At 42.8% G+C, this 26,072-nt stretch overlaps 1 protein-coding gene across 1 annotated transcript in view; it reads left to right on the top strand.

The window, feature by feature from the left end:
- Positions 1 to 26,072, top strand: part of BLTP2 (bridge-like lipid transfer protein family member 2) — a 69,864-nt gene that overhangs the window by 6,742 nt on the left and 37,050 nt on the right. The window contains exons 4-17 of the mRNA XM_083172373.1: positions 908 to 1,067; positions 1,466 to 1,584; positions 3,126 to 3,186; positions 4,996 to 5,194; positions 8,405 to 8,513; positions 8,595 to 8,719; positions 8,995 to 9,062; positions 10,879 to 11,024; positions 15,397 to 15,515; positions 16,135 to 16,298; positions 17,949 to 18,234; positions 19,295 to 19,500; positions 19,749 to 20,835; positions 21,954 to 22,145. Coding sequence (XP_083028499.1) covers positions 908 to 1,067; positions 1,466 to 1,584; positions 3,126 to 3,186; positions 4,996 to 5,194; positions 8,405 to 8,513; positions 8,595 to 8,719; positions 8,995 to 9,062; positions 10,879 to 11,024; positions 15,397 to 15,515; positions 16,135 to 16,298; positions 17,949 to 18,234; positions 19,295 to 19,500; positions 19,749 to 20,835; positions 21,954 to 22,145 — 3,041 coding nt within the window. The remainder of the gene's footprint in view (positions 1 to 907; positions 1,068 to 1,465; positions 1,585 to 3,125; positions 3,187 to 4,995; positions 5,195 to 8,404; positions 8,514 to 8,594; positions 8,720 to 8,994; positions 9,063 to 10,878; positions 11,025 to 15,396; positions 15,516 to 16,134; positions 16,299 to 17,948; positions 18,235 to 19,294; positions 19,501 to 19,748; positions 20,836 to 21,953; positions 22,146 to 26,072) is intronic.

Below are 26,072 nucleotides of genomic sequence, written 5' to 3'. Positions count from 1 at the left end.
AAGTGTATGGGGGCCTTAAGAATTGTAGTGCATAAAAAGGTTATGAGGCAGTTGCTTTCATGTTCAGTTCTTCCTCCAAAAGTTGATTTGAATGTCGGAAATTCCGTGGATTGTCAAAAAATGGCCACGAATTGGACAATCCGCGTCTGTGTCCGACAAAACGGATCCGACTTTAAAAAATGAATAGGTGAGTGTCGATATTTCCCCTGTCAGGAAATATCGACACATATTGAATACCAAACATAACCATGTCGCCGTTCATAAGGTACACATTACAATATTGACATGCTTTAAACTCCTATTCTGCATCCTCAAAATGTCAACATATTAACAGTGTTGACATGTGAAATGTTGACAGTTTAAGGATGCTGGCAGGTAGGTTGTGGGTGGAGTCTAGTGTTAGACTGCGTGGAGGGCAATGGGGTTAGATAAAAAATACTCGCCTACGATAATCTCACATCACCGCTGGTACCTAAAAGTAGGCGCCTGTACCGCCACTGCTATCTAGAGCAGGTAAGCCTCTCGGCTACCAGGGAAATTTTGATGAGATATGTTCACATATCATCCAGGTAAACATGGTCACTGTAAATATGCTGACAATTTGACCCTGTTGACATTTACATGTCTACCTGATGACTGTCGAACGATTACCGCACACCCATATAACGCAAACTGGGATTGTACAGGAAAGTGCCATAAAATAGCTTTATGGAAAGTTCTTCTGCTCCAAACACCATAACATTTTCTACTGACTTTCAGGCAAACTGAAGAAATTATCCATGCAGTAATTTATTATTTGTTGCTTTTTGTATTTAAAATGTTGTACTTTGTGTATTCTGTTTTTTCTCCCCACCAACAGATGCATCCCACTAGTTTCATGTGATTTATGCATCTCGTTTATTTTCAGTCACTACTTTGCGCTGTGTATTGGAGAAGTGCGCATTCGAACAGACCTACACGGTATATGGTCACATCAGAACCCTGCTCCTAATGATCCATCTGAAGTTCTATTGCAACAGAATGACAAGACCACCTTCAGCCCATCAATATTAAGAGTCTTGTCTCAGGTATTTAATTTCTGTTAAACACAGTCTAGCAAGGACATTGCATTCTGTTCCCATTATACTTGTTCCCACATCTGTTAAATTGCTGTGTTTTTAAGGTTCCCAGTAGTAGCTGATGGATATATATATATATAGAGAATGTAAAAGCAATCACTCATACTTCTTACACATCGCCTCTAAAACCCGGGTTATTGCCACGTTGCTGTCTGGTTGACCCTGGATATAAGAAGGGTTAAACCCTGTGTCACCCTCTGTATAATAGAGAATTCGGGTTTACTGTCAAAGGGTCGGAGCTAGGATTAAGATCCCGGGTCTGACCTGGCTGGCGCTGTAAAAGGAGTAAACCTGTCTAAATAAAATGAGTATTCTAACAACTGTTATTTACTTTTGGTTTCTTGCAGTTACTGTCCATACACTTGGATTCTGTGAATATTATGGTTCTCAATGTGGCCGAGTCAGAGTCTCTCTGGCACATGACCTTGTCTAAGACCAGTATAATATTGGACAGCGATGGTAAAAGGTAACAACTCCTTCCTTAGTAATAGATTGTGTAGCTACAGATAGAGCCCCTCTCATTCAGGCAGGGGCTGGCGGTAGATTCGCCAGCCACTCGATGGGGATTCGCTCGAAGCATGCGCATCCCCTTCAACCGGAGCTCCCCCCGCCGCCTCATCGCCCCCCCCCCTTCCAACCCTGCCTGTCTCGCGAGTCCCAGTCAGATGTAGTGTCCGCTCCCCAGTGGGGGTGGTCTGGCGAGCCCCAGCACTGAATGAGCGGTGCTACATCTGTCACTTGACTAGGATTGGATACTAATGTAACTGCATTGTTTGCTAGGGTATCCGGATGGCTCACAGAAAATGTCTAGATTAACAATTAATGGGTCGTCGCCAAAAGTTCGATATGCGCTAGGTCGACATACGCAAAAGATCATAATGGCAATAGTCGACATATGAAGAATTCATGATGTGTTAAAATGTACTTTGAACCATGCTTTTACCATCTTACCAGCTATGTAATATCCATCCGACCTGAAGCATTGCAAGTGAGATGTCAACATTGACACCAAACCCCCCCACCCCCCCCAGAAAAACTCATGTCGACCTTTTCATGTAGTTACCATTTCCATGTTGAGCTTTTGCTTGTCGTTTTTGTTAACCTAGTGCATGTTGACCTTTTTGGTGTTGGCCTATCTGTCTACCTAGACATTTCTGTGAGCTAATATACACCCGTCTGCAAGAAGATGCCTTGAGGGTGGCAGCAGTGTTGATAAGGACCACTGGCAGACAAGCATGGATGTAACCAGCTGCAGTATTTTGAATTTAGTTTTGGCCACAAGCCAATCAGGAGGTGACTCTTGGCAGCTGCTAATTGGCTCCTGGGCTGCGAGCTCTGATTGGCTCACTGTCATCAGCCAAATTAAAATACCCTTGCTGGCGGTGTCCCTCTGTGGTTGTCTGACGTTGGTCCTATTTAACACTGCTGCCATCCTTGCCCCCTCTCAATGCGATCTCCACCTCCAGACAACCAGCTCACAAAATAAGCTGTGAGGCTGGAGCTGCTAAGGGGGTGGTGCAGGGTGCGTGTGTTTGGTGGTCTATTTTGGCAGTCCCAGCCTCCTACCTTCTGACAGCAGCCATGGCAGAGCATAATTTAGTGAGCACTGATAGAGGCAGTCCACAAAGTGGATATTTGTATGTAGTGGAGGAATACATACATGCATGTGTGTGTTTCCTGCCATACCATATAAAGCAAGGATGGGATCTGAAAACCTTGTTTATGTAGAAGGATCATAGGGAAGAGGTGGTAGTATAAAGGAAAAAACAAACCAGATGCTGCGTGATATTACGAATCAGAATGCTAACAAGCTGTAAGGTCCATTATTCTCACACTTTAGGACCAACTTTTCCTCAGTAAACTTTGTTTGATTCAGTCTCATTTATGGCATAAATAATCAAGAGGTTGATGGACAGACATTGGGGAGGGTTTGAGTATCAGAAAATATTAACAAGAGAAGTTGAATACATTATATTGGGCTTTAATAGTTTCCTTTTTGTCTTGCAGGATGGACTACACGCTGAGTCTCAGCCAGCTGTCTAGCAAACTACTGAAGAGCAATAAGCAGGCTAGTACCATCCGTTTTGGTTCATATGTTTGATTGTATTTGAATTATACATACATACAGAGGGGGTTTTTCTGGTTCATTCGCAAGGCTGCGAATGATCAGCCTTGCGAGTCCACCAAACCCCACCTTGCAAATGGTGGCCTGGGCCCCACCAATTCGCAAGGGCGAATGGATGTTACACAGTACTTGGGCAGTACGTGTATGGTGTAATGGTTAGCATTACTGGCACACAACACTGATTCCCTCCATGGCCCTAACTTTGCAGAGTTTGTATATTTTCCCCGTGCTTGCGTGGGTTTCCTTTAGGTACTCCGTTTTCCTCCAACATGCCAGAAATATACTGTTAATTTATTTGGCTCCTTACAAAAAAATTAACCCTAGAATGTCTGTGTGCGCGTGTACATGTGGTGGGGAATATAGATTGTAAGCTCCACTGGGGCAGGGACTGATGTGACTGTTCAAATATTCTCTGTAAAGCGCTGTGGAATATGAGCAGTATTCGATGCTCCCGATTCACCATTTTTTTTTGGGGGGGGGGGGGGGGCGAATCAGGCTGTTTTCACTCTCTGCTGTGAATCTTTTCACTGAAAATCTGATTCACCCTATTCAATGTTCACTGTGAAAGGGCTTGCAGCACATGAATATATAATTTTTTTATTTTATTTTTTTACACATGAAGTCACAGGGGGAGGGGAGCCGCTCATTAGATATTCACTGCATCTGGTCCTGCTCATTACATATGCACGAGCGGGACCAGCGCAGTGCTCCCTCTACCGCCTTCCCCGCCAGCCCTCCTTCTCCCCCACACATTCCGGTGCGGCAGGGAGGCTTCCATCTCCCTGCCATCCACCGTCACCCCGGCTCCCTGCGGCATCCGCCGGGGGTGTGTGTGTATGTGTTAAAATTCTCCGTCAGGAGCAGCGAGCCCCTGACTCATTGAATAGGGGGAGAGGGAGGGCTGGCAGCGAATGCTCCAGCCCTCCGGAACCCTTCGAACGTGCAGTGAATCCTAAACAGGATTCGCTGCACATAGAGAAAAATCACCCTGAATACTGACATATGTGTTCGCTATATAAGAAACCATAAATAAATATGTATATTTTCATGAGCAGTAGGTATAGGCTATACCTCCAGTTAGATACTTGACATATCAACAAATTGACTCCTCCACGGGCCTTACGTAAGTCCGAGGAGTCCTTGGTAGATAGACCTAGTTTCTGGAAACAAGTTATTTTTCATTTTTATCATTTTCATTTAACCCCTTCAGTTGTGGGGTTTTCTTTTGGGAGCACTCCCCACTGGGCCAGTTTGTTTTTTTATGGGGAGCGCTCCCTTAAAAAAAAAAACCACCACTGCTTCCCCGGGTCCGGGCAGCGCCACTGAACTGTCCGGACCTGCATAAGCCGGCGCCGGGGACTTCAATACAAAACCCGGGGAGGAGGTGCGGGGGAGGGAGTCGGGAGAGGCTGTAAACAGTGGCAATCCCGAGAATATTCCGGGCTTGCCAGACTGGGCACTGAGGCACAGCCTGGAAAATTCTCGGGATTGCCACTGAAGGGGTTAATTTTCTTTGCTTCTTAAGGCTGGCTCACTTACTGATCTCAGGGTCTGTATGCATCCTGTAAAAGTAATATGAGAAAAGTCGTGAAAAAATCCTATTATCCAATTAAATATCATCTTTCAGATTATGAATTTAATATCAGAATCCTATCTTTTGTGTGTCCTTTTTATCTTATTTCAATACAATCATTGGTGACCCATTTAAATAGCCTTGTAAGCAAATGCTGATATTTTCTCCCTCTGGTATAGGATGAAGCTTGTTTGGCAGAGCTGTCAATGGCTCTCACGCTGGAGTGCTGCGTCAGTGAGAAGCTCTTGCGAGCGGTCAGTCTGAGAGTGCGCAGTTTACATTCCGAAGTGCACGAGAGCCTGTTTCACAGTGACTTGCTGCAGAAGAGGCTGGTTCCAGCAGTCCATAGCAGCAGTGGAGACGAACAGCCAGACACAGGTTGGTACCAGTAGCACTGCAGATCAATCATTAACACATTTGGAACTTGCCAGCTTCATATCGCACTCTTTATCCATTTCATACGTGCATAAGGATTTGTTATGCGGGACCTTTCCTTTGCATTATGCATGCAGGGCATTTTATGTGTAATGCTACTGTTTTTACAATATTTAAAGGACATTTCTTTCAGGAAATGTTTGTTTAAAATTTAAATCCCAACCGTCTTCTTTTTCTGAATATGTTTCTTCCTTGAAGGACCGCTTAACCCTTTGTGTGCCTGTGTTGCTGTTAACGAACCTCAAAATAGCCGCTAAAACTTCCAGCATCGCTCACAGGGTTAAGGAAGTGGGTCCCACTCTTTTTTTTTTGAATCATGGCACCCTAAAATTTTATTTTATGGCACCAGTAGGCCATAAATTTCTTTATTTAGTCATTTAGACATAACTTTAAAGTAAATCTATTTTTATTTCCATGTCAGGTTTAATTATGTCCTGAGGAACAGAATTTAATTTGGGTTGTTTACATATTTTGATTGTAATTTATTTATTTACAGTTTCTTATATAGCGCAGCATATTCCTTTGCGCTTTACAATTGGAAGCCACTAGCACTGATTTTCCCTATTATTTTAACCACAAATAATTTGAATTATTTTTGGAACACAAACTCAAGGCACCCCAGGGTGCCATTACACATTGGAGCAGATATATTAAGTCTGGTGTGGCGATAAAGTGGAAGGTGATAACATAGCGACCAATCAACTCCTAACTGTTATTTTTCAAACAGCTGATTGGCTTCTGCGTTACAATAGGCAACTACTTTATCTTCTCACCAGGCTTACTGGGTGAGATTTAATAGGATGAGAGATTCAGAAAGTGAGAGATTTGGTGAGAAATCTCCAGGTTTTTTTTAAAGCGGCAATCATTCACATTGCAAAACCAGTTTGATTTTTGCAGTGTAAATGATTGCCGCTTTAAAAAAACTGGAGATTTCTCACCAAATCTCTCACTTTCTGAATCTCTCATCCTATTAAATCTCACCCACTATATCTGCCCCAATGTTTGGGAACCACTGGCTTAAGGATTTGAAGATCCTATATAGGAGAATAGAGCAGAAGTACTGTTAGGCATTTGCCCCATTGCATCATACCGCAGTTTCATATCATGAGTGATAAGGTCTGATAGTGTATGTTCTAATTGTTACCATGCTGGACTTTTCACACTTCATTATGTAAGAAGTGAATTGTCAGAACGATGTGATGGCAGGAATTGCAATTGTAAATTCCACTGCACCAATATTGGTCCTTGTGTGTGGAGTTTGTTTCTGCAGAGATCACCCTGAGCACTGTATAAGGGAGAAACACCAATAACAAGTAAGGAGGGCGATCCCTGGATTGTGGTACAGATCACTCTAGGAGGCAGTGAGGAAGGGTGTAAGGAGCAACAAGTGAGGTTCGTGTGTGGGAAAAAAAATCCAGTTCACAGGATTGGTCTCCCTAATCAGTCTCCTTTCTGTCCCGTTATGATTAACTTATTTCTATTTTCTCTATGTTCTAAAGTGTGTTATTGTATAATTTCATTGCATGTGACTCTGAAGTGCCTGATTGCGGCTATGACTCATTTTGAGGGCATTATTCAATTCTGCAGCGAGGGGGTTTTCTTCGGTGAGGATAGCTTATTTTCGGCAAGGAAAAGCCATCCTCTTCGCCAAATCCCCTCGCAGTATTCAATGTTTGGCCGGAATCCTCGCTGTCAGAGGGTGTCGAGGATCCCCTTAAATGGCGAGGTTGGTCAAAAAATGCAGCTAGTCTGCTGCATTTTGTGGCGAGCTCCACACTCGCCGTTTCCACCTCGCCGAAGGGAACCAGTCAGGTAGAAACTGCGAGTGAAGGGGAGGGAATTGAACACTCTGATGGCGAGCTATTGCCACTGCTCGCAGTTGTAGCTTGCCATCCGGGTCATTGAATACCCCTTTTTGTGTGACAACCTAGTAGACCTTGGGCTTGCCTTCCCCAGCTGACAGATGGCAATCCCTGCATACTTATTTATAGGGATGCAGGCTGTATGTATTCAGGCATCGGCATCTTGATTCTTTCGGATGCCGGCATCCAGGTTAGCGAAATAGTGACTGCATCCCCCAGTGTGTCTCTAGACCATAGTGCTATGAGTCTGTGCAGACATTAGTTCAGGTTTCGTCCTCCCTACAATACATGTTAAATCTGTTCTCGCTCTCAGAAGCCTCCGTTGTCTGCACCTGAAGAAAATACTTACTCTTTAGGAGAAGAAGCATGCCCTCAGAAATCTGATTTTGATGTTTTCGCAATGATAGATGATTGTCCTGACACCCCTATCAATATAGAGGCGTTAATTGGGGTGGATAAATTCATTGTTCAGATTAAGAATACTGAGGGCGTTACTGAGATGGGACCAATTCAAGCAATTGTTGGCGTCTCCTTTTCTGAACCATTTAAGATGATTTGTTGCTAGAGTCCTGGAATCAGCCTCACTGCAGATTTCAGGCTTCCAGGCATGTTCTCTCATGTCATGCCGTCCCCTCCCGAGTCTCAAGGCCTTAAGATCCTCAGTTAGGAGTGTATTGCGTTGGCCAGACTGCTATACCACCACCACTGACCAGGATCCAGCCCAGCCAAAACCTCTGGAGCCTTGCAGGGTGTGTCATCCTGGGAAACACTCTGCATTTCCCATCCTTGGCTCCATTGCTCTGACTGGGTAAGGGCCTATCCTGTTCACAGCTTTTTTAGCATACCAATTGTATGTATTTTGCGTATTTGTATATACTTTTTATCCTCCTTTATAATATTCTACCACTATTGCTTGTGAAAACATCCTAAAAAGGGAATGTGTTACTTTGTCATGTGTATTTTTAAGTCCTCTTTTTTTTTTTTTTTTTTTCTTATACCCTCCTGAAGGTGCCTGGCTGTGGCTACAGTTTATATTGACCAAATAAAAGGATACATCTACTAGTGGTGATATCTTCCATTACGTTATGTACTGTGTGTCTAAGCTAAAATGCTGGCACTTTGCACATAGTTAATATACTGATAGTGGAGCAAGCTAAGTCACCTCCTGATAGTTCAGTCAGCTGTGCGGTTTGAGCAGATAACCCTTAAAAAGTGTTGGAAAATATAAGCTGTGACCATGTGCCTTTGAATTGATGCTTTTGACTATATACTGGTCTATATGTCTTCACAGAAAACATCGCTCCTCCAAAGTGGCTGCAGCTAGTATCAAGGTTACCTTGCAAACTAGATGTAGGGTTTGAAAATAGCACTGTGGTCCTGTCTATGAACAGCCAGCAGAGGTAAGAGTAACATGTTGTCAACAGGGAGGGGAAGTCTGAGTATACTTAAAGTACAGGATTCAACCCTCTGCTTATTCGTAGGCACTTAAACTGGACTCTCAAACTGCTGAAGTTTTTCTATACACGGGAGGAGGATCAGTTGCCCATGCGGAAGTTCATTGGCACCTCAGAACTGGCGCAGATGAGCTCTGAACTCCTAATTGAAGGTAATGTATTTACTTTGTGCCAGTTTGACGATATAATGTGACCACTGCCAGGAGTGGACATTTTGTGAGACCACTGTGTGTATTCATTAATCTGAACTCGTTCATTGCTCAAGGAATAGACTTCTATTTTTAAGGGAAAATCATGTTTGTTGGATATTCTGTACATAACTACAATAAATACTGTGGTTGCAAATGGATCTGTGATAAATCTGTGATTGCTGAATGAGAGTCCCGGCTGTGTAAGCTAATGCAACAATATCTCTGCAACTTTTTAGATGGTCTGTTACTGTCACAAAGTCGGCAAAGGATCATCTGTCTGAATCACTTGAAAGCCACTATGCAGGTGAGGGGCTGGGTTTAGGATGACTGTTTGTATACTCTATAGCAGTGGTGTCAACCTCGTGGCCCTCCGACTGTTTTGGAACTACACATCCCAGCATACCTTGCCACAGATTTTATATAATAGATAGTGTTCATTCTAGCACCAGCCATCTTTGAAAACCCATGCAGTTCCTCTTCCCTGCCTGGGGTGTCGCTGTCTGCTGTGGTGTTTCTAGCACCGGTCTGGTTTGCATATCAGTGCCGATATACAGACCACACTGTGCCAGAAGCACTACAGCAGACAGCGACACCCCAGGCAGGGAAGAGGAACTTCATGGGTTTTCAAAGATGGCGGGTGCTAGAATGAACACTAATGGATTGCTAACTCTAGCAGGGCATGCTGGGACATGTAGTTCCACAACAGCTGGAGGGCCACGCATTTGACACCACTGCTCTATATCATGACATGTTGATTTTGCAAATGAATGGTAAAACCTTGTTTTTTATTTTAAAGTGATTAAATATAATTATGTAAAAGCGATTAAAGGTGACTAGTACTGTCAGAGTGATCCTTTATGTGAAGAGCCTTTATCTTACTTTCTTGTGAATGTTGGCCTTAGAATAAGGCAATAGCAGCCAACTCGCAGTCCGTGTATGCCTTGCAGAACCAACCAGCGGTATATGCTAGTGAAAGATCACTGGTGCTTCCAGGGATCCATAGCGTAGAACGCTGGAGATAAAATTGAGCAGCTGGGTTAATTAAATCACAAGATTTGCACTGCACTATATCAAATGATAAGGGGCTTAAGAAATAGAACAATAAGCCCTGAAATAGTCTATATGTGAGAACTGTAGAATAAAAACACAAATGCTCTATAAAACTCTATTAAAGCAGCGAGACGCATTGGAACTCTTTGGACCCTCACTAAAATCTGTCCAATCTGCCTCACATTTTCAACTCCTGGGAGCAGGGGAGAAGACGCACATAATATCTTACATTGCATGGGATGTTGGTGTAAAATAAGAAGAATACATTAAAATTAAAGGATATAAGTGTGTGATAATAATTCTTTGCACCCTTACTTTACTACACCTGAGGAAAATTAATGTATAAATAATACACTATATAACCGTAAAAAATCTCTACCCTTTTGCAACAATATTTGGTGACTGTAACTAATAGACAGATACTTTGTCTCGCAGAAAGGCTACATATAAAGCCAGTGAGCAGTTAAGGGAACAGAGGATATAGAGAAACCATTCTGTTATAAAAAGTGATACAAAGAAAATTTGTCCCTATAACACTACAAATCAGGGACAATTTACCCCTGTAAAGAACAAATAGAAGTAGCAGCGGTCGTTGAGATTTTAATTCTTAATAACATTTTTGTCTTTCTATCTTTACTTACTATATTTTAAATATTTCACCATTTTTATTGAATATCATTAAAAGTTACATTTTTACGGATTAATTTTTGAATATATTTTTTGACTTTCAGTGCACTCACACAATACTCCATCTTTTTTTGTTTCAAAATATGTCTATTACCGAGTAGTGGGTGGCACCTCCCTTACAGATATAAAAAATATTCCATGAAGAAATATCTAAAAAAAGAAAAATTCATATCTAAGTGGAGATAGGAAAGTCTCTTGTAAAAAATCTAAAAAGACTGGTGTGGGAGTTATCTTTGTTTGTATGTGTTTAACCTAGATTTAGCTAGAAAATTCTATAAATAAAAAAAAATCTTTAGTTTTTATTTATTTTTTCTGTGGAAACATTATGACATTGTGAATATCAAGAAATATCTTTAAATATAACTTTATGTTCTGTCCGTAAGGTCACCTCCATTGATGTTCAGAGTAATGTGGCTCTTAATACTTGTATCGTTCACTACCGCCACCAAGAGTTCTCTCATTGGTTCAGTTTGCTGGAGTTGGATCAGTATATACAAAGGGACTCAAAAGCCTCAACCAAAAATAATCGGTAAGTTAATGAAAATGTATTCATCTAAATTCACATCGCTGGTGCAGCGCTGAGTGCTGAGCAGGCACACTGTATATGAGCAGAGTTTCTCCCCTCTTTACAACTGCTTCACTTAATTATTTTTATTATATTTTATGTATAAGGTACCACAAGTGGTGTGAAGTGCCGTACATAAGGCATACATTAGAAATCTACAGGGTACACAGAATTAACATTACAGAAACTGAAAAACTAAAACCAGAGAAGTACATAATACATCTGAGACGACAAAACAAAGGGGGGGTCTGTATAATACTAGGGGCGGGCTGCTGTTTGAAAAACGGAATGATTATGAGTGAGAAGGTGTGTGTAGATGGTCGCTGAGTAGGAGAAAGCTGTGAGAACAGGAGTGAAGAGGGCCCTGCTCCATGTAGCTTACAATCTAGAAAGAGGTGGAGTCAGACAGGTGACATGAGGAGCTAGCAAGGTGGTCTGATGGCAGGAAATAAGCGAGGCTCTGATGGCCAAGGAAGGGGTAGGAAGTGCAACCACGACACTAGGTTATGTGGGACTAGGTACGTTTTGATGAACAGGTGGGTTTTCCGTGCCCGTTTAATGCGCTGCAAGATTGAAAAGAGTCTAATAGAGCGATGGAGATTCTTCCAGTGAATAGGGGCAGCACAGACAAAGGGGGGTATTCAATGTCAGGGGCACGGCTGTCGAGCTAGCGCGACAGCCGTGCCCCTGTCCCGTTCTCGGTTAGCTCGCCTGGAGCTCGGCAGTCGGGATTCAATGTCCCGGCCGCCGAGCGGCGAGAAGGGGGCGTGGCCGCGAGTTGCGGTCGGAAAGTGACGAGCTGCAGCCGGCAGCTCGTCACTTCCCGGCTGTTCTCGGCAGAACGAGCCCGACAGCTAGAGATGTCGGGCTCGTTCTGCCAGGAAACCCTGTTCAATGCTGTCGGGGAAGACAGCATTGAATAGGGCCCCGCAGCCATCTCCCCCGTCGGGAGATGGCTGCGGGAGCTCGAACGAGATTGCATACCCCCCAAAGTCTTGGATTCACACCTGTGATGCAGTGACCAGGGTATAGGGGAGGCAACAGTCATTGGCCAGAGAAGTCGATAGAAAGTATGTAGGGAGATGAGGTTGGAGATGTAGGGAGCAGTGGCCCCTTATGTTAGGGGGTGGAGTTTACAGAGGATTCTGTAGGGGAATGGAAGCCAGTGCATATTTTGTTAAAGGGGAATGGTAGATGTGAAACGATAGGAGAGGAAGATAAGTGTAGCTGCGAAGCTGAAAGAGGATTAAAGGGGAGCGAGATGGGAACATTGGAATCCAGTGAAGAACATGTTACAGTAGTCGGGCAGTGCGAAGACCATTCGGTGGATAATAAGTTAAGTTGTACTATGGCATAGGAATTGTTTGATGCGAACAATGTTGCGTAGCTGTAACCAACAGGATTCAATCAGAGATTGAGTGTGGGGGATGAAGGAGAGGGAGGAGTCAAGATTGATGCCCAAGCAGCAAAGTTGAAGAACGGGAGTTTTCAACAGTGATCAAGATTTTGAGGAGGATGGCAGAGATTTTAGATACTAGTTGGGGAAAAATGATGAGTTCATTTTTGTCCATGTTGAGCTTCAGAAAGTGCTCCTACATCCAGGTGGAGATGGCAGAGAGGTAGCTGGACACCTGAGAGAGGACTAAAGGGGAGAGGACAGCAGAGGAGAGACATAGTTGTGTGACATAGGCATAGAGGTGGTGTTGAATGTTACTTTAGCTCCCCACAGATACTCAATTCATTGGGGGTTATTCTAGTCCATTCTTTCTGACAAAATCCTTCTTAGATGGACAAAACCATGTGCACTGCGGGTGGGGCAGATGTAACTTGTGCAGAGAGAATTAGATTTGGGTGGGGTTTTTATTCAAAGTTAGATCTATATTGAAGTGTAAAATCATGCAGTCAGTATTTTCCCTGCACAGAAACAAAATAACTCACCCAAATCTAATTCTCTCTGCACATGTTACATCTGCCCCCCTGCAGTGCACATGGTTTTGTCCATCTAAGAAGGATTTTGTCAGAAAGAATGAACTAGAATAAACCCCATTGTTAGCCCTGATGTATCGGGCAGTGTTTCGTCCTGCTTGATGGAGCTCACAATCTAGGTCTGATATATGGACCTTGAAATGGCTGTATTTAGGTATTGTTCTTCTCTTTTCTATTTTGTTCAACACGTTACCATGTATGAGACATATAAATACATAGTATGTAGTGTGTATGAATTTACAAAGTACATTCTGTGGTACTTGTGTAGTTACACAGCGGCAGGCTATGCTATGTTTTCAGCATACTGTAGGCTAAGCTACGTTGTCAGCGTGGCCCAACGGCTGCCTAGCGTAGTCAGCATATTGTCCCCGCGGCAGCCCTGCGTAGTCAACGTAGTGTCCCCGTCAGGCAGCGTTGTCATCATACTGTCCCCGGGAGCTGCAGCTCTGTCACCGGCGTCCCTGGCAAGCCTAGAGAGTGCCTCACACAATGTTGGTAACAGCCAGATCCCCTGCGCTGGCAGACGCCGGCGGAGAAGGGATCATGCGGGGCTGGTGGAGAGGCGCTCCATCAGTCTGAGGCGCAGGAGCGTCTCAGACGCTTGTGCGTCTCAGTAATTCTTGCAGCAGGGTACGGTAACCCTGCCTTTGTCTGCATCAGGGAGACGGACAGGGTTAGAGGTTCAGTAGTGCGTGTGTCTCCTGCACATCAGGTGGGGGGGGGGGGCGGTGCACAAGTGCGTCTCATGCACAAGAAAGGACACATTTGCCAGTGCTCCATGTTACATACTGGAAAATGCCTCCATTTCAAACCGCTACTATCCACGCCAGCCCGAAGTGTAGCGAGCCCTACGTCCTCACGACCCGTTCATGCCCCCCACTATCCACGTCGTCGTGGAGTTGATTTTATAAAGTGTGGTGAGTGCACGCGGATTACTTGACGTGTATTCCGCGTCCCCTTGCGGGGCTTGCTGCGCTCAGCACACTTCGGGCTCTGTGACTCGCTGTGCTCACCACACTTTATAAAATCAACTCCACGCCGACGTGGATAGTGGAAGTATGAACAGGTCGGGAGCACGCGTACCGCGTCGCCTCTAGGGGCTCACTACGCTTCGGGCTGGCCTGGTTAGTGGGGGTGTTTCAGGAACACATTCACACCTGTCATGTCAGGCAGGTTAAAATGGTCAGTGGTTCCCACACAATGTAATAAGCGCTGACTGACTACGCTAACTATGTAAGTTCCGGCTAGCCGCGAACGATCGGGACATGACACTGATACTGACAGGGACACCTGACTGACTTCGCTAACTACGTAAGCTCCGGCTAGCCGTGAACGGGCAAGAACACTACGCTGATACTGACAGGGACGCCGACTACACTGCCCGCAGGATCACTACACTGATTCTGACAGGAACGCTAGGCTGACTACATAACTGCTGCCGTGAAACTACACAAGTACCCATTCTGTGTTTTGAACTCTAGCCTATGTGACGCAGTAATCCTATCAAGATCATAACACCTAGTTTAGGACTTATTTACTGAAAGTGGGTTCATTGACACCAGTTTTCTCATCAAAGCAGCTACACCCAAACCTTTTTACAAGTTTTACCTTTTTTGGGGGTGATTATCATCAACCGCTTAGTCTGTTTCTCTGGAACCCATCTGTTGAGTTTTCCAATTCATGCAACCCCGGGGCACGTCCAAGGGATCACCCAGAGGTTTGTGGGCGTCCCCATGAAAATGCCGGGCATTGCAATGGCCAATGCCTTGGGGGGGGGTGAGCAGCTGACGTCACAGGTCGTCAGTGCCCGTCCCCTCTTCGCCAGAACACTGAATTAAATAAAAGTCAGTTCAGGTTAACTTTTATTTCCGAAGGTGAAAGAAATTATTTGATGGTCAGCGCATGCAAGGGGAGTGTGTTCAGGACACATCCCCTTGCATGTTACTGAGGGGATTGGGGTGTTGGACATTCGTTGGAGCACAGAGCGACCAGCTGCTTAACCAGTGGTGTTCAATCACCCCCTTTGTTTGGCGGTGGCTTCCACTTCTTTTGTGACTTTGTTTCAAGTTATTTTGTAATCAAAATCTCAGCGTTTACACTTTTGGTGTTGAGCTCTATTGGACAAAGAGCGCTATATAAATAAAATGTATTAATATTGGCTCTTTACTTTTCAGTGCAATGATTTGTGTGTTGGATATAGCTATAGAAATGTTGATCCTGCATAGGATATTTTTTCTAGGGATTCCCACAATGAGTTGTAACACTTTTGAGTATTCCCCCTTTAATTCCTGTTCCATACATTTTCTGCTTACCTTATATCCTGTTAAAAATAGTTTTTGTCTCTTTGTAGACCTCTTCCTGTGATATTAGCCCCAATAGTCTTCAACTCCAACATCTCTAATGTCAATGTGTCTGTCCAGCTTGACGAAGCTCAGCCATTTGCTGTAGGATTCTCATCGGTTTCTCTTGGTAAGTTATGAGAATAGATTTTCCTTTATCTTAGTTATGCTACTCCAATGGTTATTCATTGGGTGTTTATGATGCACATTGTCATGTTCTCCCTGGGCATATGAAAGCCCAGATTTGATTTTATTTATTAAAAAAAAAAAAAAAAAAAGTGTTCCTCAATTGATGACAATAAAAGGTTTTAACATAAAAAAAAAAATCAAAATCCGATATTTGTACTTATTATTTATTTTGTGGTATTTAACCTTTTTATGTTGCATAGGCTAGGTTTAATGGTGTGTACACACGGTGAGATTCCCTTGCTATTTGACCGAGTGCTATACAAAATTTGCATACAATTCATGCTATCTACATTAGATTTGCACTATATAGTCACTGCTGCCCTGTCTATCTGGGTTTCTATTTGTGCTGTCACGGGAGCGCGCATCGGGATCGCAAGGTAAAAATCCTGTGCGATTTGCATGTGATCCAGATGCGATTTTGACTATATAGTCAAAATCTCATGCTGATTGTACCCGTGTGTACACAGCATAAGCTTTATCGGTTTGTTTCCTTCATTGTTCAGTCCTTCATAAGCAAAATATTGTCTATTATGAAAGCTTATTCCCTGTTCCTTACACAGAGTTTAAACACCTGCGCACCCAGAATCTGCACCAGAGAGCTCTACTTGCTGTCAGCAACTTGTGTTGGCGAGTAGGGAAAGACTCCCACATCCAGCAGGCTCTCCATCCACCTAACACACACATCTGGGGAGAGGCTTGTGTGCTTGATACCTTTAGCTTACAGGTGAGATACAAAGTATTAAGGCTGCAAGGCTGTATGATACAAGAGAACAATAGCTGTTGTAAGTAATAGAAAAAGTTGTATATTATATTGACACTTAAGGCCCATACACACTGGGCAATTTTGAGCTGAAAGCAGCTCAGTTTTGACGTTTGAGCTGCTTTCAGCTCCAAAGCCATCCAGTGTGTCCAGGCCAGCGGTGAGCACTGATGCATGCTCCCGCATCATCGTCACCAGCAGCCGCTGCTCATCTGCGGATATTACCAGCAGATGAGCAACGGGGTGGTCGACTTTCCATAGTGTCTCGCTGTGGAAAGTCATCCACCCCCGGGACAATCGCTCAGAAGGGTGAAAATCGCTCAGTGTGTATTCACTAAGCGATTTCCAGCCCTGTGATTTTCCCCATCATCGCTGTCAATACACGCTGGGCAATATTGCCCAGTGTGTATGGACCTTAACTGCTGTGATCTAAAGCTAAATCTAACTCCTTGTCATCAATCCAATAATCCTATTTGTTAGTAGAGTGTGAGATTTCCCTTACAAAAATGTGTATGTTCAATGAGTACTAATTCATTTTCTGTTATTTTTCCCACATTTCAGAAACCAATGAAATATTTTTTATTTATAAGGCGCCACAAGTGGTACGCAGCGCCGTACATATAGAACACATTATAACAGTACAGGGTATACAGAACTAGACATAACAGTGACAGAAGAACAAAAACAGAGCAAAATTAACAGCACAAACCTTAGTACACAATACAGCTGAGATATAGGGAAGTGAGTGAGAAGAGATGTGGGTATAGATTGTATGTAGAAAAGCTGTAATTGAAATGCAAGAAGAGTGCTGTGAGAACAGGAGGGAAAAGGGCCCTGCTCTAAGGAGCTTACAATCTAGAGGGATCTAAGAGTTCATTCTATGGTGTAGGTTCTCCTGCATAGTAACCCCAAAGTATTACTTAAGGCCCCCATACATCAGAAAGACATTGCACCCAATCATACAATCTCAATGGATTGTAAAATGAATTGTATGCATATCGTGTGCATACAATTCCAGCCCCGGGAGATTAGAGGATTGGTCCTCTGATCTGACGTGCTGCACGTCAGGTCAGCTGGGAGCAGATTGCATGTGCTTTTAAGCTGGGAGCCGCAAAAGTTTCCAGTGGCAGATGGGTGGGCGGCTGAAGGGAACGGTGGACGTCCTTTTCCACAATTCTGTCACTAATCTGAAAATAGTTTTCAGAGGATTGCTGCATTCGGGCTATTTAATAATGGCATAACACAGCAGATGTGAGCAGATTGGTAGTTGTGGCAACCTGTAAATTAAAAGATTGTGAGTACACTGTGTGTACAAAAACCACCAAAGACTGCCTGGAATTTGTAGGGAAATTGGACACAATCATGATTGTAAGACCGGTCTTTCTGATGTACGGCCACCTTAAGATGGAGAATTCTTCGGAAACCGGTATTATCTCTGGAGTCTGTACATATTGATTATCTCTGCATAATATAATTTTTTGTCATTTCAAATGCTAATTACTTGTGATTGTAGTCATATTTTATGGATGCTTTCAACAATTGACCTGATATTAAAGAAGAGCTACTGTTACTCAATGTGTGTATCCACATATGTAGATGAATTTCTGTTTTTAGGGCAGCTACAACCAATCATTGGGTGTAGGCATCATGCAAGCAGACACCCTCTTCATAGAATCCACTGTGCAAGGATTGCAGGTAGAATTCTCAGAGACCTGTGCAGACTGCATCTTGCGTGTGCTGAGTCTGTTGCCAGTAGCTTCTAAGCATCCTGTGCCAACAACAAATGAACTACTCTCTCCTACTTCTCCATGCGGGGAGCCCAGCAGCAAACCAGCGCTTCTCTGGAAGTTAGATATACGTGTGGAAGAAGTGAATCTGTTTACATTGTCTAATCTGGTGGGTAAGTATATAGTTATATCATGCAGCTCATATTTAACGGTTGACTATAGAAAGTGTCTTTAAAGATTGGTAATTCTGAAGCTGGGCTTACACTAGACCAGGGGTGGGTGGACTTTTGTAACCCTGTATCCACATTTTGTACACTTACTTAAAGCAGTCTCCCTCTGTACAATATATTACCCTCCCAGTGCAATACGCCCTTTACACATTATGCCACATTAAATGAGATGAAATTCACATTATGCCACATGGAATGAGCCAAAATTCACAATATTTCAATGAGTTTCCTGATTTTGAGAAATCAGAACCTCACATCGCACTCCTGCGTCTGTTAGTGATGTTTTCTGATTGGCCCTACAGTAGGGCTAACAAAATACATTGTGAACAAGCCACATTGCTGAATATGGCATACATTGGCAAGTGTGTATGCACTTGCCAATGTGGGGTCCATGTCACCTCCACATTGCCCATTATGATGTGCTGGGTATACATAGGCCGTATTCAATGCGGGGACACGCGACCGGCGAGGATGGCTTTTTTTTTAGCAAAGGGAAAAGCCATCCTCGCCGTCCAGCCCCCTCGCCGGCTACTCAGCCTATTCTAAGTTCTGAGGAAATTCTCACCATCAGAGGGTGACGAGGACTCCCCGGATCGAAGAGGCTTGCCAAAAATGCAGAGAGCCCACTGCATATAACGGCGAACATCGCTGTTTTGACTGCTGCACTCACCGTTTCCACCTCGCCCCAGGAAGCAGGCAAAGATGGAAATGGCGAGTGAGGGATAGCCGTTGAATACTGTTGACGGTGAGCTAATGGCACCACAGGCGCAGATGCCAACATCGCTCCCCTGTGTGAATGCGTGGTGGAGCGATGAAATCAGGATAATCCCCTTAATGCAGTCCTGTCACAATAGCCAGTACCACAATATCGGGATACATCTTATAATATAGATTACATTATGATACAATCTAGACCTGTATGAAATGTATAAATGTTATGTAATAAATGCAAGTTAAGGCATTTCTGTGTTTTTTTTTCTTTCTTCTTTTTTTTTTTTTAAAGGTGCCTCTCAGGTGAGGTTAGACCTACTTACCCTAGCAGGAAGTGCTGAGATGTGCAGCCTGAGCCTGCAAGGTGTGGCCTTGTCTCTGCTGAAATCCATCACTGAGAAGATGGAAACATGCTGCAAAGCAGTAGACCTTAATGAACCGCTGCTTTATTTCTCCATAACTTCTCTGTCTTACTACACCACTATCCATGCCTTGGAGGTAACTACAACTTTGCCACTCTTGCTTTCCACTTCCGTATGAACACATATTCATTAACCATGTTTCGAGGAATGATAATATTATGTATTTGTCCTGTTGGTAATAATCTAGATAAAGACCTGATCTTCTGGAATGTGTAATAGATGGCTTCTAATCTTCAGCTTCAGTATAGGAAATGACCCATTGGTTTTCAAATGTGCATATGCAATTAGATGAGATATAAAGATGTGCTTCTCTGCTGTGTACAGGTGCAGTGTGGAGAAGAACTGGCTCTGCGCTGGAGTCCATCGGATCACATGTACTTGTATCAACACATTTTGTCCACCCTGCAGTGCAGGAATCTGCTATTCACAACCTTAGCTGAGAGATCCCAAGTTTCAGAGTCAGCCATCAATAATTCAAACAATGGTTCACCCCAGCAGACTCGTAGTCCAGTTGCAGGAAGCCCTACTCATAAGGTAATGCAGATTACACTGGAGATGAACTCTGTCAGGTTGCAGGCCGCGGTTTCTCCAGAGAACTATTTCCTGTTGGAAGCGCACAACATCTACCTAAATCAACATGGGGGAGCTGTTCAGGTGCGCTGCCCTGAAGTAACTGTCAATGCTGATGTCCACAAAATATTCCTGTTTAAAGACGTTAATGCACAAAGACTACCTGAAGTGGAAGACATGCTTCTACACCGCAGCCACTTCAACTCGCTGCTCACAGAGAGGAACCGAGCCTGGGTGTTGTCTTTTAGTAGTGTGTCTATGGAGTTTCCCCACCGTTATGACTTCTCCTGCATACTTGACCATGCCATTGGGGTTCAGAAGTGGCTGAAAGGACTCCACCGCACACCACGAGCTGGACCTGAGCCTCTCCCACCAGACCTTGTGCTAAGAGTTAAACAATTTTCTTTTGCATTCTTGGATGATGTCTTTGAGGTGAAACTGAGAGATAATTATGAGCTAATGAAAGATGAGAGTAAAGAAAGTGCGAAAAGGCTAAGACTTCTCGATGATAAGGTAGTTGCCCTGCGCAAGCAACATGGGGAGTTGCTACCAGCTCGAAAAATTGAAGAGCTTTATGCATCACTTGAAAAGAAGAACATAGAGATATACATTCAGCGTTCCCGACGCCTTTACGGCAACACTCCCATGAGGAAGTCTCTACTGACATGGACCATGGCCGACCTGGAGATAGTTGCCTTAGCAGACGAGTCTCTACATGGGCCGGAAAAGGTGCTGGATAATATGAGGGACATTGACAGTATCAGCCCTTTTCCCTCCGAAGGGCTACCACTAGTAATCCAGTGGTGTCGCATGATGGAATGCTCTCTAAAAACATTTTATGGTGAGTGTTGCATTCATTTTCTAAATAAGTTTAAGTCATAGCTCCTGCATTATGGAGTCTCTCTCCTTTTTGAGCCTTGCGGTGATATCGTCAGCTGCATTAAGTTCACACAGCTTATGGTTTTGCCTGGGGCTATCCAATTAGCCCCAATAACAAGGCAGTTAATGGTTTATGTGCCTCAGGTGCGACCCGGCTTGAGATCCCTTTTACACAGGCAGTCCTACCCAGTTATCTCCCAGCTCCTGCTCTTTCATTGCTGTGAATGGGTTCTGGGTTGCATCAACCCACATTAACGGTTTACACTGCTCCGCCAGCTGGTTTGAGTCTGTGTTCATCTCTGCTTGTTACCTGGGTTGAAATGCCAGGTTACTCGACCCAGATTATTTCAACAGGGTGCTTTTACATTGCACAGTGTCCAGTATGCATGTGCAATAACGTGGCGTATTTAGGCCATGTTAAAAGGGTATAAGCCGTCTGCAGATCTGCAATAACACATTGGTCCATAAAGTTATATCAGAAATCATTTGTTATTGCCTGAAACGAGGATGTTTAAAGCGCCCCACTCCTGTATGCTCCTTTTGTCGAGTGTATTAACATAAGTGTTCGTCCTGTTCTGTTGCGTGAAAACATGGTAATTCCTGGGGCCATGTGCATTATACATGGCCAGGCCCACTTCATATGACTACTGTGAGTAAGGAGACACCCAATGGACAAGAAAATAGCATTAAATGTGGCAGAGTAATGATGTTGGCACCATTTGTTGAAGCACCAGCAGGGCGTTACTCTGATTACAGAAATGTATTTTTGGGAGTTAAAAGGGGAATTGTAGATGATAATTCTCTAATAAAGTGCAATGACGTATGAAATCCTTTTAGAAAACTTGAATGAAAATGACATTTTACAACAGGGATTAGATGCAATGTTTAGCAGTAGATGTGGGTTAGCTTCTGTTTTATATGTGTTGGCATGAAAATGTTTTTCGTTTTTGCAAGAATAATAAATACTACTGTATATTTTATTACACCCCATAGAATTTTACAGTTCAGTAACAAAATACCCATATGCAATTTGGAGGAAAGTATCATCTGGCTCCTAATTAAATTCTCGTATGATTTCAGTGCGAATCCGTGATTACCCTCGATATCTCTTTGAAATCAGAGACTGGCATCTTTCAGGGAAACTGCTCGGGGCTGAGCAGATTGGGCAAGTCAGTGCACGCAGGAAACAAGTGGTGCATTTGGGGGCACCTTGGGGAGATGCAACAGTTGAGCGGAATATGCCACCACTAAAGTTCTTCCACGACTTTCACTGTAAGTAGCCACAGCAAGTATCATCTGTTTCTGGTATTCTTCTGTATTGCACACATGTTACTCTATATTATGCACAAGCACCTACCTATTCCCCAACTTTCTACACTTATGGTCACCTCCCAGTATGTCCAACCTCTGTCTTTTATTACTTACAGTATACCCCTTTTACACTACCCTAAATATCCTGGGTCATTGCACGTGAACGTGCAGCAACCTGGGATATTGTGCAGTGGAAATGTACCCAGTTGAATTTACCCGGATCAAGCCACCCAGCATTTCAACCCAGGTAGCGAACAACTAAATATGCTGGAACTATAAGTTAATGTTAAATATTTTTCACCTTCCTGAATATACTGTTATATACTGTAATATTTATTTTTGTTATCAGTATTTATACAGCACACATGTATCACTCCATTTTTTGCAAAGATTTAGTCCTTTATCATTCCCTGCCTCTGGAGAATTTACTCTGTGGTGGGAATTTAGGTGCTTGCAGTAATATACCGTGGTCTAATTGATCATCAGGGGCTATCTAAAAATTAAGGAAAGTTAGTTTGGTACAAATGACTCCACTTTCTGTGTTAGCGACACCAAGCAGAATGTGATGGGGATGTGGTCAAGTACAAGGGTGACAGCAAAATGTGAACCCTGTCGACATAATGTACTGTAGGTAATGCGATGTACAACATTGTCGGCTTTAAAATATTAAACATTATGGCAAAGCATCATGTTTATCGTTGTAAAGCCATCATGGTGATGGTATGGTGTGATGTACGGTCGATGACACATATCCATTTTTTGTCCATATGGGTGTTTTTACACATTCTGAAAAAAAAAAAGACACTTTTTCAGAAAATAAGGTTTTCTTAAAATAATAATCCAACAACGTTTCAGTTTAATTAAAAACTGTTTTCAAGTTATTGAAAACTTGAAAACCATTCTAAATTAAACTGAAACATTGTTGGATTATTATCATCAGAATCAACTTTATTGGCCATGTATGCTTGCGCACACTAGGAATTTTTTGTGGATTTACAGTGCAGCATCAAGCTGGGATGAAGGAGGGGTGAAGGCATTACATTAAGACATTACATGTCTCATTATTCAAATGCCGCACCACTGTAACTTGTGTATGTATGTATATATATATATATATATATATATATATATATGTATGTATATATGTGTGTGTGTGTGTGTGTATATGTATGTATGTGTGTGTGTGTGTGTATATGTATATATATATATATATATATATATATATATATATATATATATATATATATATATATATATATATATATATATATATATATATATATATACACAAAGTACAGGTGGGGCAGCACATCCAAACACGAACGTCCGTGCTCCGGTGCCAAGCTAGAAGATACCGCGGTATCCAGTAATAAAGAAATGGACAAGCGGCACCCGGAGGCTGTTTCAATAAGTCAATGCAGACAGAGCTGGATCAAACGTTTTCGAAGTTTAATTACTTCTTCATCAGGATACAGTACAAGAGTAAAAGCACATACCTATATCAGGAACACCACACCACGTGAAGTCATCCTGACGGCCCCGGTCATGAATGACGCGCCCACTGATGACGCAATCACCCACCACCCGTTGCCCGGACAACCATCAAAGCACAAAAAACGAAACAGTAAAACAAAGTGCATACACGTAATAAACAAGAAAAAAAGTCACATCCAGTACAGTGGCAATAGGTCATGGCAGACATATGTGCAAACAGCAGGTACAGCGAAGAAGCTGGAGCGATCGCAAAACATGGTCGCGGTTGCTGAGGTAGATGCCAATGTGTGGAGGGTGCCGAGTACAATAGCAACTGTAAGCGGAGAAACGCAAATATATCAATAAATGAAAGCGTAAGGTAGGAGATAATAACAAAGTAAGCTTTTTGGAAAAGAGAAAGAAGGTGTGTCCTTGTGGGGTGCACCTATGAGGTCCTTAAATAAGGTAAAATTTTACTTTTATTGAATAATAACTAAAACTAAGCGAAATATGACAAACACACATGTAACATTGAACATTGAAAGGTGAATACAAGGGGAAGGATAGGTGTGTTTATTAAAATCGGTGGCCTGCTCAAATCGCACTGTTATTGTTACACAGGTTTGTCTTGGGTTTCAAATGTGTTTGTACAGTAAATTTGTCTCAAAATTCACGTATATGTGTGCTCCTTGAAATAAATTTCTGAATAGGTACCGTGTCTCTTTATTTGCTCTCAAAAGAAGTTATGTCAATGATCTTGCAGTAAATGAAACAAAAATGTCACACATCAATCATCAATATTGCGATGTGGTCATAATTCCCATAGAAAAACTGTAATAAATCCGTAAATTGGTGGTTAGGACAGTTCTTAAGTCGACTTAGTGTCGTCAGATGATGTCAAGATAGTATCATACAATAGGTTTCCAAAATTATTGATACAGTGAAGTATCTGGTCAGGTGTTGACTGTCACTGTCGACACACTATGTGTCGATCGACACCTATTAGTGGGTGGTGTGTTCAGATATAGGGGAACCTAGAATGTAGATAAGAACACTTAATTTTGTTCTTATTTATTGATACATTGAAGTATCTGGTCAGGTGTTGACTGTCACTGTCGACACATAATGTGTCGGTCTACACCTTTTAATAGGTGGTGGTGGCGAAGCGCGCGCCGGCTAGCGGTGGTGCCTGCTCATTCGCCATAATTCAGGACTGTATTTTTATTGTGTAATTTTTACCCACAGGTTTTCGTATACTTTGTCTCATACTGGCTGCTGATCCCCCACCCTGTAGAAGGGCAGCAGCGGCAGTACGGCAAATTTATTAGCCTCTGCATCTGGCACGCCATTGCAGCGTGTCATTTACAAAGCAAACACGTATCCCTGTGTAATACTGATTGAACAGGGGTCTAATATACAGCCATAGAGCTGGGTGACTTACTAATAGACCCGCTGCTATCACAGTATTAGTGCGGCATACGCCACAGGGATTTCCGTGACAGAGCTCCTGCAAGTAGATACAAGTGTCGGATTTGGGAGATAGCAACCCAATCCATTCCTCATATTAAACGTAAATCAACCTATGGCAGCAGTTACAATTGTCACAATTGAGCTACCTACATTCCGCTTCCATAGTTCACTTGCCAATAAAACATCTACTACTGTGTTTCCATTAGTAAAAATATTGCTACTTAACAATTGTTACTATAAAAATGACGTTTCTGACCCACCAGCAAATTAACTGCTGAAGGGACTCAACTCATTTATCTGTATACACAGTGTGTACGATAAAACTTTGTGTGTCAACTGAAAGTATGAACATTGTCTTCTAAAAACACGCACATTTCCCATTGCAGCGTGTCATGTATAAAGCAAATACGTATCCCTGTGTAATACTGATTAAACAGGGGTCTTACATACAGCCATAGAGCTGGTTGATAACTAAGAGACCCGCTGTTATCACAGTATTAGTGCGGCATACGCCATAGGGATCATTTATCTGTATACACAGTCTGCACGATAAATCCTTATTTTGTCGATTGGAAGTATGAACACTGTCTCCTAAAACACACACATTTCCCATAAATAAACTGTGTTTTGAGTACATTATTCACTGAAAGGTGTCGGCCGACACACAGTGTGTCGACAGTGACAGTCAACACCTGACGCAATATTATATAAATATATTTGGAACCTATTGCACTATATTCATGTAATAATATTTGATCCAATGTGACGACACCAAGTCGACTAATATATCTAACTATTTATTCATTGAGATCAGTGCCAGTCACCCTATATTAAGAATAAAATCCAGTGTTCTTATTTATATCTCAGGTTCCTCCATATTTGAACACACCACCTATTAACAGGTGTAGACCGACACATTATGTGTCGACAGTGACAGTCAACACC

This window comes from Crinia signifera, chromosome 2 (assembly GCF_055691185.1).
Source record: "Crinia signifera chromosome 2, ASM5569118v1, whole genome shotgun sequence".
Taxonomy (NCBI): domain Eukaryota; kingdom Metazoa; phylum Chordata; class Amphibia; order Anura; family Myobatrachidae; genus Crinia; species Crinia signifera.
Note: the sequence above shows the minus strand (reverse complement) of the source record. Positions and strands in the feature narration are given on the sequence as shown.